The following is a 12,348-nucleotide window of genomic DNA, read 5'->3' on the forward strand; positions in this document are numbered from 1 at the left end:
CACCGAATCCTGGGCTGTTCCTGAAGCCTGCAACACTCTCCCAGCCTTTTCGCAGCCGCCCAGCTGGGCTGTACCTGGAGCTTGCGGCCGCCCCTTCCGTGTACAACATGGCTGGGGGGCAACGACTAGAGGTCAGCTGACTGGTGAGGAATGTGTAGTGGGTGGGGCTGGAGGAGACCCTATCTCCTGATTTCGGCATAGGTGTCACTGTTGACACAGTGAGTAACACTACCTGTGATTAGAGTTGCCATTAAAAGTCCCCACTACAGTTCTCAGATCAGCAGATGACATTCATCAAGAGCACCTAAGTTGGCTGAACTGCCACTCACCCCACCCCCCTCCAGCCCTGCCACTCATCCCATCTCCCCGCCAGCACTGCCACACATCCCATTATGCCCCCCCACCAAGCAGTAAGCAAAGGAGTAAAAATATAGAATACATGGAAGGGAGAGGAAAAGAGGGGGAGGAACAAAGAAAAAGGGAGAGAAAGAGTAAAAAGAACAAGAAAGAGGTCTAGAGCGAGAAGGGGGGAAAAAAGCATGAAATTAGCATAGAGGGAGATAAAAGGGGAAAGAGGAGAACAAAAGGTGATGCATCCTAATTTGTACCATAAGGGTTTTTTAATACTGTACAAGTGTAAGGGACTCAGGGGGAGCGCTAAATGTCCGTGGGTTAGGGGTGGAAATTACTTGTCTTGCCTTGGCCCACTCTACGAAAATAATTTTACTGTTGGGGGTCCCCACAACTTGAAATGTTATCAAGGGGTCACGGCACTAGAGGGTTGAGAACCACTGCTCTACAGGAAGCAGTGGGTGTACTGGTGGCTCTGTGTAATCCGTACACCCTACTCTATTGGCTTTCCTCCCCAGAAATGTATTCCTTTGTCTGCTTCTCTGGATTCTTATTGCTCTGGACTGGCCCATGCGGATGTGGTACACCGATATTGTATAATCCTGCTTTATGGCAGCTAGATTTGACATGGCTGCTGAAGCCCAGGTTCTGAGGAACAGGGGTATTTTAATTACACTGATTTCCTACGATGCTAAAGCAAGAAGTCATCTTTTCGCAAGGTCTATCATTTAGCTTGGTGTGAGTCTTAGAACTCCCATCCTAAGACCCCTTTCACACTGGGGCGTTTTTCGGGCGTTTTTTAGGCGCTTTGGCGTTTAAAAAAAGCCTGTAAAGCGCCTGAAAGAAGCCTCATCTGCAATCCCAATGTGAAAGCCCAAGTGCTTTCAGAGGCCTTTCACACTGCCAGCGCCCGAAAAACGCTGGTAAAGCGCTGCTAAGACCCCTTTCACACTGAGGCGCTTTTCAGGTGCTTTGGCGTTAAAAAAAGCTTCCTCAATGGGAAGGGGGCTTTAGGAGCGGTGTATTAACCGCTCCTAAAGCGCTGCAAAGAAGCTGCATGCAGGACCTTTTTTGACGCCCTGCCAGCTCAGCGCCTCAGTGTGAAAGCACTCAGGCTTTCACATTGGGATTGCAGATGCAGCTTCTTTCAGGCGCTTTTTTTTAACGCTAAGACCATTTTCACACTGGGGTGTTTTTCAGGCGCTTTAGTGTGAAAGCACTTGAGCTTTCACATTGGGATTGCAGATGCAGCTTCTTTCAGGCGTTTTACAGGCGCTTTTTTTAACGCTAAAGCGCTTGAAAAATGCCCCAGTGTGAAAGGGCCCTAAGGGTTTCTTCATGTGGCAAATTTTCTCTTTCCTACGGTCTGGACAAGCGTCTTGTTTTCAGCACTATCGAGGATCAGGTTTCTGTGCTTTCTATTCTTTCATAGACGCCGTTGACCTCTCCTTAGTTAAGACCTTTGTACAGGCGGACCTCATGAGAAATTTGCTATCTGTTTCCACCCATTCCTATCAAGGTGCACTAGCCTTTTTAAGTTCTTCTTAGGCCTTTCACTACCAAGCAACTGTTTTTAGATTTGCAAGGCTGCCACCTAGTCTTATGTTCACACATACTCTGTTCCACCAGGTTAAGAATTCTGTGTCATCTACTATCAGCATAGGGTATAAGGTCCTTCAGGTGACTCTGAGCTGCAGGCACCCCAGTTTTCTCATCCCGGTTAGTGGTTGTTGTGTTGCTCACCCCTTAGTTGGTCTGCTTTTGGACATCCCAAAGGTTTGACTTTTGTGTCTCTCAATTGACAAGAATGAAAGTAGTAGTTTGTTTTTTTTGTTTTTATCCTAAAATTTATTTTCCTGGAGTTTAATCAGGGGCATAAGTCTTTGCCTACAGTTTTTTTTTTTTTTTTCAGCATTCAATCTGCCTGTAGGGAGCAGTGTAACACGGAGGTTAAAGACTTCCTGTGTCCCCTTAAAGTAGGACTATATCCAAAATTAAAGATAAAGTTTTGCTTAGAGCGAGTTATAACCCCTGTTGGATTTTTATTCATCATCTGTGTGCCATTGCTGAGATTTCCCTTCACTTCCTGTCCCATAGCCATATAGGAAATGAAAGGAAATCCCAGCATATTGGGGAAATTCCTTGCGGACCTCCAGGTCACCAGAACTCGTGTCCCCCATTGGAATATTTCCCCACTTTTCTGGGGACAACCCAAAATTGGGTATTCTCTTTTCTTTTCACTTTCAATGATAATGGTATAGGAGAAATGGAGAGGGCAAATCTCCCTAATGGGGACAATGGCAGCAATTAAAATTGACAAGGGATCGACCAATAAAGTTGTTTTTCAATACCGATATTTTGGCCACCTTTCCTGACAATATTTGCCGATTTTTTTTTTTTTTTTTTTTTTTTTTTTTTTATTTTGTACGTGAAAAAAACATTAATTTTTTTTTTGCTTATTTTCACTGTTATTGCTGTGACAAGGAATGTAAACATTCCATGTGACAGTAATAGCCATTGACAGGTAAAAACTGCAAACCCCTTGAAAGGGGTTGTATACCCTCATGTTTTTTCACCTTAGCTATGGCTGGTGTCTCGTGTCCTGATTGGATAGATTGATAGCAGCGCAGCCATTGACTCCCACTGCTATCAATCAATTCTAATGACACCGGCGGGGCCAAGTCATACATTCGGCAGCTATGGACGCCTATTGAATGACTCTGGAGCGCTCCTGCAAGGCTAACCCCTCTCAGGAGAGCGCTTCACCCAGGGGGTTATCTAATGCGGGGAGAAGCCGTGAGAGACGCTGAGGGACCCCAGAACAGGTGGATCTGGGCCACTTTGTGCAAAACGAGTGCAAAAAATCCTTTACAATCACTTGCAGCAATATCGGTCAGTAATTTGAGCGATACGTCCATACTGTTATACTTTTTAACTTCACAAAAAGGATTTTAGGGCGAGTACAATCTATTCTATTTTCGCTTCTTGGCAATACTGTAATGTATGAATCCTCTCCAGTTTTTTTGCTGTATTGGTATGTTTGAGTTGTTTGCCCGTACCTTTTAAGCTTGCTTATCACAGTAGTTTCAAGAAAATCTCAGATCTCACCCTATTGATAACAAAGATCTTACACTGTTTATTGCACATGAAAATTATTTTTTTTAGTGCATATATTAACATTTTTGTCTTTATATCTGCTTTCTAGTTTGAAGATAAAATAGTAAAGAAGAGCCAACCACATAAACCTGCTGTTAAACACAAAGGCACAAGGTAAAATTACTTCTGATGTACAGTGTTTCTAACATTATAAAAGCTTAGAACTGTAGGTTCCATTTTTTCATTATCTCCAGACTTCTGGAACCTTTAAAAGTCATTCACTTTTGTGTTGTTGAATAGTACTTTAATTTATTGTGCCCCTGTACCCAGACTATGTACAATAATTATTATAAAAATATTCCTAGAAAGCACGAAGTGTGCTTTAAAACGGGCCCTCCCTCACCTCCCTGTTTTTAACCACTTGCCGACTGTATAACTTACGACGGCAAAATGGCATGGCTGCGCTGGATCACGTACCTAGTACGTGATCCGACGCTTCTGGGGCATGCAAATGCGCTCCAGCGCGCTCTCGTTTTGATTATACACAACAGGAGCTGATCGCCGGGTACTGCAGCCTGCATGTTCGCCGGCACCCGCTGATTCTTTAGTACCGATGGAGAATGGTGGTTTGCCTATGTAAACAAGGCAGAGCGCCAGTCTGTCAGTACAGAAGGCATAGATCCTGTATTCCTGCAAAGCAGGGTCACGGATCTATGCCTTCCCCTAGTAAAAGAACCTCCCATACAGTAAGAAAACTCTGGCTAGGCACACATGTAGCCCTTTGTTTGCCCCTAATGTTAACCTGCCTACCAGAGCTGAAGTGGATAATTGATAGATTTAGCAGAAACTAAACATCAAGTGCCTCTATCTCCATCTTTTTTTTTTTTTTAAAGTTACTTCTTTTATGTCTTCTTTCATAATCTACTCAGTTTAAATCTTGCAGATTTACGGTTTATTTTCAAGTCCCTTAGATAGGATTGTCTATGACTGTGGTCATCTTGATATACATTTTATAAATGTGAATGTTATCTTGTTTCTCTGAATAGTTTGTAGCTATTGTTGTAGGTTCGGGTTTTATTTTATTTATTTCAGCTTCATTACATATACCTATCTCTTACATATACATATTTCCTAAACCCCTGCGTACCTGTCAGTTATGGCTTTACTTCTGCCCTTGCCAAATGCTCACATAAGCATAGTCATCCATATCGATCCATTCCTTTATCTTTTATTCTATTCTTGTTTCAAGTGCCAGAAAACCTAAAGCCAAGCATGAAAATAAAGCAGAGAGGAAGAAGATATTAGAGGAAGAACATGTAGATCAGCCCCATAGTGGTAATAGAGGGAAACATCAAGAGAAGATTCTTCATGATGCAGTTGGTGAGTGTCGGTGCTGTGATGTTTTTTTTTTATGTTCTATTATTATGCAAGCAGTGCAGATTTGTGATCTAGAGCGATATGTGTGGGTGAAATAGGAGTATGTTGGTGAGTGTGGTGGCTGACATGCCATGTGTTGGCTCTATCTACTTCTATTAGGTAAGTGTTGGGGTGGTGTGGGTAGAAGCAAATACTAAAGTTACTGTGATAAATGTACTCCTGTGAAGCGAAATATATTTAAAATCTAGTCTCCTGGCTGAACAGTCTGTTCTTACTAGTCAAAGAAGATGGGACACTGGGAATGTAACATTTTTGGGGGAAAAAATACACATTAATGAATAAAAAAACAAAACCGTAAAGTTGGCACATTTTTTGGGGGGATAATGTGAAAGATGATGCTACACCGAGTAAATAGATACCTAACATGTCGCACTTTAAAATTTTACACGCCTGTGGAATATTGACAAACTACGGTATTTAAAAATTTAAATTTCCATAGGCGACACTTTAAACATTTTTACAGGTTACCTGTTTAGAGTTAGAGGAGGTCTTGCACTGCAATTATTGCTCTTGCTCGAATAATCGCGGCGATGCCTTACATGTGTGGTTTGAATATGTGGACGCGACTTGATGAGGGATGGGGCACTTTCAATTTTTTTTCTTTTTTTATTATTTTTTTTATCACTTTTATTCCTATTACAAGGAATGTAAACTTCTCTTGTTATAGAAATATGCATGACAGGTCCTCTTTATTGAGGGATCTGCGGTCAAAAAGACCCCTGATCTCTAATTTACCTTTTTAAAAGCAAAAAAATAAAATTTTGCCTTTAAGGGGGAAAAGAATATCATTCCTTTTAAAGGAGTTGTAAATAAAAAGAAAAAAAAACGTATGCTGAAATTACTGTTTACAGGGTATAGAGACATAATAGTTAACTGATTCCTTTTTAAAAATGACTAAAAATTGATAAAATTCAATCATATAATGTACCTGTAGTTTCTAGTGTCATTTTTGCATGTTGTTTCCTGCCTCTCTGCTGTACAGAGCCACAGAGCCATTACATGGCAGTGATGGTTTGGAAAACGAAACTGTAGGGTTTTAGACACAGTAATCACACCTCCTTGATTAGTGACCACAGAGAGAAAGCTCCCATCACTGTGGTTATCAGGAAACAGACAACCAGGAAGTGTGGAGATGAGAAAATAATTACAGCAACTTGAGAGCAAAAACGAACAATGAGGACATGAAAACAGCACTGCATTAAGGTAAAGGAAGCTATTAAGATAAATGCATGTTTTCCTTTACAAACCCTTTAAGGCTGAGAGGCGGAAGTGACGTCACTCCAGTCCTTCAAGGATATTCCTGCCCAGGCATCCATCAGATCCGCTCTGAGCTTACCAACAGGTCTGGTAAGTTTGGAGATGACCGGGAAGCGGGCAGGGGGCGCGCGCCTCTCTCGCTGCCTATTAAAGTGATCTTGCGGCGGATGTGACACTGGGACCACTTTTATTTAATAGCCTGCTGTAAATAAAGATACCGGGGGTTATGGCAGCTAGCTGTATTTAACTCTTCACCACTGTATCCAAAATTAATAAAGATGTGACTGGGTCAAAGTTGAATCGCAAGAGAGGAGCTCTTTTCACTTTGTCTTAATACAACTATGTTTTTGTTTTTAACTTCCCAGTGAGTAATGGTTACCATATACCGTGGGATCCTTTGTTGTCGCTAGTAATCCAGAAACAACAGCTCATAATTGAAGGATGTCCATTATCCTTTCCTAAATTCTGGGACTCTATAACTGCATGGAGAATCCTAAGTGTACAAGAACTCAGCGAATTTGACAAGAATACCAGCCTACCGCCTCAGTCCAATAGCAAGATGAAAAATCTTCTCAATCATCTCTACAAGCTAAATGACAGAGTCAAAACCAGAGTGCTTCTGTATCTGCTGAAAGTTCACCATGACCATATATCTAGTGATCTGCACAAGTGGATCTTGATAGTAGATGAAAAAGGTAAGCAAGTAAATATCTAGCTGCTGCTTTTTCTTTCTTTTCTTTTTTTTTTTTTTTTTTTTTTCCTCAGATTTTCCCTCCTGTGTGTAAAGTAGGGGTTCAGTTTGCCATAATGTATGCTGTGAATATGTATACTTGCATGTTATGGCAAGAGCTTACCCCTGCCAACAAAGCTTTAAACTATATTAATGTTTTTTTTGTTTTGTTTTTTTCTAAAATAACAAACATGTTATATTTACCTGCTCTGTGTAATGGTTTTGCACAGAGCAGCCTGGATCCTTCTCTTCTTGGGTCCCACGCCAGTCCTCCTGGCCTCTCCCTCCGGCCGGGTGCAGCTTGCTGTGGGAGCACCCAAGCAGGCATGCTCCTGCGTCAAAGCTCTCTGTGTCCATTCTCTCTCTCTCTCTCTCTCACTCTCACACACACACACACACACACACACACACAGCCCCACCCCCTCTGTCTTCTGATTGGCACACTGGCTGTGATTTACCGCATCTTGAGCCAATGGCTCCTGCTTCTGCCAAAAGCCACAATCAGGAGTTTGGGTCCCTAGAGAGCCTAGGCTCTCGTGGACGTTACTGGATCAAGAGGGGGCTCAGGTAAGTATTAGGGAGGGCTGGGTGGGCTGCTGCACAAAGAAGGCATGCATGAAGGTAAAAAACCTTGTGCCTTTACAACCACATTTAGTTCTACTTTAAGCTGTGTTCCGTTAAAAAAAAAAAAAAAAAAATTAAACGCAAGCGGCTACACATACTGCAGCAGCTGGCTTTTAATAATGGGTCACTTGCTTGTCTTGGAGTCCAGCGATGTCGGCACCCACAGCTGATGTTTCCATCAGCTGTCGAGTGCTGCTGCCGCCATTGCGGGTAAGGGTACCCGGCAGTGTACCTTCGGCTTTACACTGGGAACCCTACCTCCTCTGTCCTACTGGCCCGGAGGAGGGAGGAGAGAGCCCCAGCCATGACATCTCCACCCGCGGCTGAGGCTCCCAGAAATGGTGAAACGATATCTGTCAAAGGCTGGTATCCTGTCCCCCCTCCCCCCGAAAAGTGACAATTGCGGCGGGGTGAATCTGATGAGTGGAAGTTTAACTTTAGGGTGGAACTCCGCTTTAACATCTATTCGCTGACACGCTTCCTAATGGAATGGATGATGACATCCTATACTGTAAGAGGATTTTACAGGAAAGTCAAAAATCCCTTTTCATCAGCTTTCTGTGTTCCCCACTGGGGGTTGGGGCTGACAATGCAAGGTGCTGTCTGGCTTAAATGGGGAAATTTCCACCAAGAAAATGGAGATTACATTGTCAGTATGCTGATGCTGTCATGTTCCAGTAAGTAGGCTGGGGATTTTGACCTTGCTAGAATAACATCTGCAGTGAAGAAAAGTGAGACCCGAAAGACTTGCATCATGTGCCGCTCAGGCTCTCTGAAGGGGGCTCTAGTCCTTACTGTGCACCGCTTAGTCCTGGTCAGGAGGAAGCCTGTCCTGGGTCCTAAGATCGCTCAGTGTAAAGGAAAGTATTCCTGTGACCACACATTCGTATCATCCTAGAGTGTAATGATGACTGGCAACCTCAACCTCATTGCCACTCATCATTGGTGGTGACAGGGATACTTTCCTTCACACAAAGAAAAGCGAGAGCCCCATGGTCTGGTTAGAATCCTTCAATCACAAAACTGACTGAACAGATTTACAATTACTTTTTCAGGTTTCCATGTTTACCTACAGTATACTTACCTGTTTGGCTTGAACTAAACTGCTTTGTAAGGTTGTTGTGCATTTTTCATTCTTAAATTCTCTTATTTTTGTTCAAGGTCTGCAGGCCGCAGAAGGATTCAGAGTTCACAATGAAGGACATTTGAAAAATATTAAACTCCAGGATGTCATTAACTTATGGAATGTATCTTATGGGAAGAACATAAACTATGAATTTACAGACTCTTTAGCCAACAGCCTGTATGACACCCTGATTAGTATGAGCATACAGGAGTTTCGGTGCTTTGTTTGGTTTCTTGCAGAGAATCGGAACATTGAATCTGTATCCACCTTAGGAAAAGAATTAGATAAATATTTCCAAGAAATGGGTAAGCTGTTTGAATATATTTGGGCAGTGGTATAGAAACGGAGAACTCTGGCGCTGTCTGATGGACTGGGGGGGGGGGGGGGGACGACTGCAGCAGCACCACCTGTGGATCTGATCCTAACAGAAAAAGTGATTGTAAAGTATGGTAGCTGCGCTATGGGGGAGGGAATGGGAAGTGAAAAGCGAATGCAAAGTAAAGGGATTGTGGGTGAACTAAACAGTGTAAGAAAAGAAAAAAAAGGGTATCTGATAATACTACAATGAACAATACAGATGAAAGTGAACACCTATAATCCTGTAAAGATTTAACGGTGAAAATACATAGTAAAATGGCTACTACATATACAAACACCAAAACTAGCATAAAATAAGTGGGCAAAAGTGCAAAACTATCAAAAATCACACATGTGATAAAGTCCTGTCCATAAATAAGGATCAAATCTAGCAGTCCAATAATTCCTCCACAGAACAGTGTCTAGATAAAACACCTCCACCCAAAATGCAACGTGCACAAATGAAATCTTCAGTGATGACACCTCTGAGGCCTTGTACACACGATCAGACATGTCCGATGAAAACGGTCCGTGGACCGTTTTCATCGGACATGTCTGATGGTTGTACACACCATCAAACCAAAATCCCCGCGGACAGAATACGCGGTGACGTGGCGGCGACGTGCGCGAACCCGGAAGTTCAATGCTTCCACGCATGCGTCGAATCACTTCGACGCCATGCGCGGGTTCTCGGGCCAGCGGACATGTCCGATGAGTCGTACGGACAGGCTTCCAGCGGACATGTTTTTTAGCATACTAAGAAACATTTGTCCGCTGGAAACCTGTCCGCTAGGCCGGAAAATTGTCCGGTCGGCCCTACACACGACCGAACATGTCCGTGGAAACGGGTCCGCGGACCCGTTTCAGCAGACATGTTCGGTCGTGTGTACGAGGCCTGAGTGTGCTAGCAGCTCACCTCACGGCTGTTTGTCCAAACAGCTAACAGAGATCCTGATCGCAGCTGGATGTGTGGTCTGATAAAACACCTCTTCCTGACTCCTAAGACAGCTCTCAGCGGCCAATGTGTGTCATGGAAAAGAGAAGATATATGCAATGCATATAGCGTGACACTGTGAGGGTACCTTGGACAGGTAAAGATTTGAGAAAATCCATTTGCATGAAAGGACAGCGGGCATAAATCCACAAGTGCTGAACTCGTATCCCCCTCAGAGTGTCAGCTATACAGGTGAGAGTGTGATCTGATCCTCATACGTACAAATGGCAAGGCTCAATGTATCTTGGGAAGAGCGAAAAAGAGACCATGGCGTGACTCCATATAATGGATAAATTTAATAAAAAACGGATAAACTCACATTTAGGTAGTGAAGTAGAATAAAACATCCACGAGTGCCGAACTCGTATTAAAACTTCAGACTCTGTCTGTGCCCGGTGCTCCAATCCCTACGTATCATCAGGGGATATTTGGGCAGTGGGTGACTTATGTATTGTCACTTCTGGACCAGCGACGTAACCAAATGTGTTAAACTGTTTTTTTTTTTTTTAAACACTCAAGTATTAAAAACTGAGGTGCATAGCAGGAATTGGCCTTGTCTGAACCTAGGCATGTGCATGGCTGAAATTTCCCTTTTCATATTTTGAAAAGTTTCCAATATTTGTAAATGGTATTTTCAGCACAAATGAAATAGATGTGTAGCCAGACTAAAGTTGCGTTGACAGCCTCTGTTTCCATAGTCTTGCTTCCACTTATCTGTTACAGCAGTTGTGACAGGTGTCTAAATATGTAGACATATTCGCCAGCACACCAAGGATCATTTAGAAAAACTTCCAGAAATTCTTTAATGCATAGAAGCGATCAAAACAGCTCTGTCTAAATATGGCTGTGTAGTCCAGTAGGGTTCAGAGATAAAGCCAGAGCATTTAGACCAGGGATATGCAATTAGCGGACCTCCAGCTGTTGCAAAACTACAAGTCCCATCATGCTTCTGCCTCTGAGTGTTATGCTTGTGGCTGTCAGTCTTGCTATGCCTCATGGGATTTGTAGTTCTGCAACATCTGGAAGTCCACTAATTGCATATCCCCGATTTAGACCTAGTCAGACATACACCCTCCCCTTTTCTCCAATACAAGTCTGTGTGAGAAAACTTGTGGTGAGATGTGTGTCTGTTACTCAGCTCTGCCAGCACAGGGTACTGCAGCATTTTTGATAGGAGGAAAGGGGCATTTTTAGATATTTCCAAGTAAAACTTGGTCACAAATTATAACCTATAGGACTCTAAAGAGATAAAAGGATGTACCAGTTCAACCTGCGCTTAAACATATTTTTGGGTATCTAACTGCATTTCTTTCAGTTACCAGCATGTTCATTTTTTTTTTCTGTTTACTGCAGATGTACCAAGTGGTAAAGTTCCAGCATATTCTCTTGAAGAGTTAAGTGTAAGTTATCAACAAAATATTAGTTATTGAAATTGAGTGCAAGTATCTGAACTTTCTTGCAGTGTAGTTTGTCTAACCACTTAAAGGGCTACTAAAGGAAATTTTTTATATATATTTTTTTTAAATGACAAACATGTTATACTTGCCTCCACTGTGCAGTTCATTTTGCACAGAGTGGCCCCCGATCCACGTCTTCTGGGGTCCCTCGGCGGCTGTCTCTGGTCCTCCCCGCAATTGGTCACCACAGTCATGCGAGAGCTTGCATGGTGGTCACGAATTGCGGGCGCGCTCCCATGCCATAGCCGCTCACTGTTTTAACTTGGCCCCGCCCCTCGGCGCACCGCGCTACTGGATGTGATTGACAGCAGTGCCAGCCAATTGGCTGCGCTGCTCTCAATCCATCCGCTCTAGTCAATCAGCGGCCAGGCAGAGCGGCAAAGAGGATATCAGGACCGCGCTGGATTTTTGAGGGGTCAGGTAAGTATAACGGGGGCTCGGGGGGGGGGGGGGGATTGGCAGCAGATGTTTTTTCACGTTAATGCATATATTGCATTAAGGTGAAAAAACATTTTCCTTTACAACTCCTTTAAGCCTCTTTCTGAGATTTGTTGTTTACAAGTTAAAAACATATTTTCTCTTATCGTCCATGGACGGACACAGCTCCTTAAATCTTGACAAGTGGGTTATGTTCCCTGTTTACAGGAGAGGACTAGGCAGAAACATGTTAAATAGTTAAATACATGTTACATTAACAGAGTTGAACAGCCCCGCCCAGGGGGCGGTCCCTCCAGACATAACCCTCCTCACTGCAGCTTGCAGCCTCAGTTTCGTTCTGCCTAGCAAAGGAGAAGGACGTATGGCTCCCTTTGGGCCCAGCGCCCTGAGGAGAAATTTTATTTTATTTTACTTTACTTTTTCTTGAAGAATCTTCTTTCAACTGTTGGCTGAGAGACAGGCTGGATATTATAGATCCTTG

At 43.1% G+C, this 12,348-nt stretch overlaps 1 protein-coding gene across 1 annotated transcript in view; it reads left to right on the forward strand.

Moving 5' to 3' along the window:
* The window catches only part of TTC3 (tetratricopeptide repeat domain 3), a 181,810-nt gene that overhangs the window by 122,943 nt on the left and 46,519 nt on the right, over positions 1 to 12,348 (forward strand). Inside the window, exons 26-30 of the mRNA XM_040338963.1 lie at positions 3,557 to 3,621; positions 4,697 to 4,827; positions 6,507 to 6,836; positions 8,657 to 8,926; positions 11,326 to 11,372. Coding sequence (XP_040194897.1) covers positions 3,557 to 3,621; positions 4,697 to 4,827; positions 6,507 to 6,836; positions 8,657 to 8,926; positions 11,326 to 11,372 — 843 coding nt within the window. The remainder of the gene's footprint in view (positions 1 to 3,556; positions 3,622 to 4,696; positions 4,828 to 6,506; positions 6,837 to 8,656; positions 8,927 to 11,325; positions 11,373 to 12,348) is intronic.

Source organism: Rana temporaria, chromosome 2, assembly GCF_905171775.1.
Source record: "Rana temporaria chromosome 2, aRanTem1.1, whole genome shotgun sequence".
Lineage (NCBI taxonomy): Eukaryota > Metazoa > Chordata > Amphibia > Anura > Ranidae > Rana > Rana temporaria.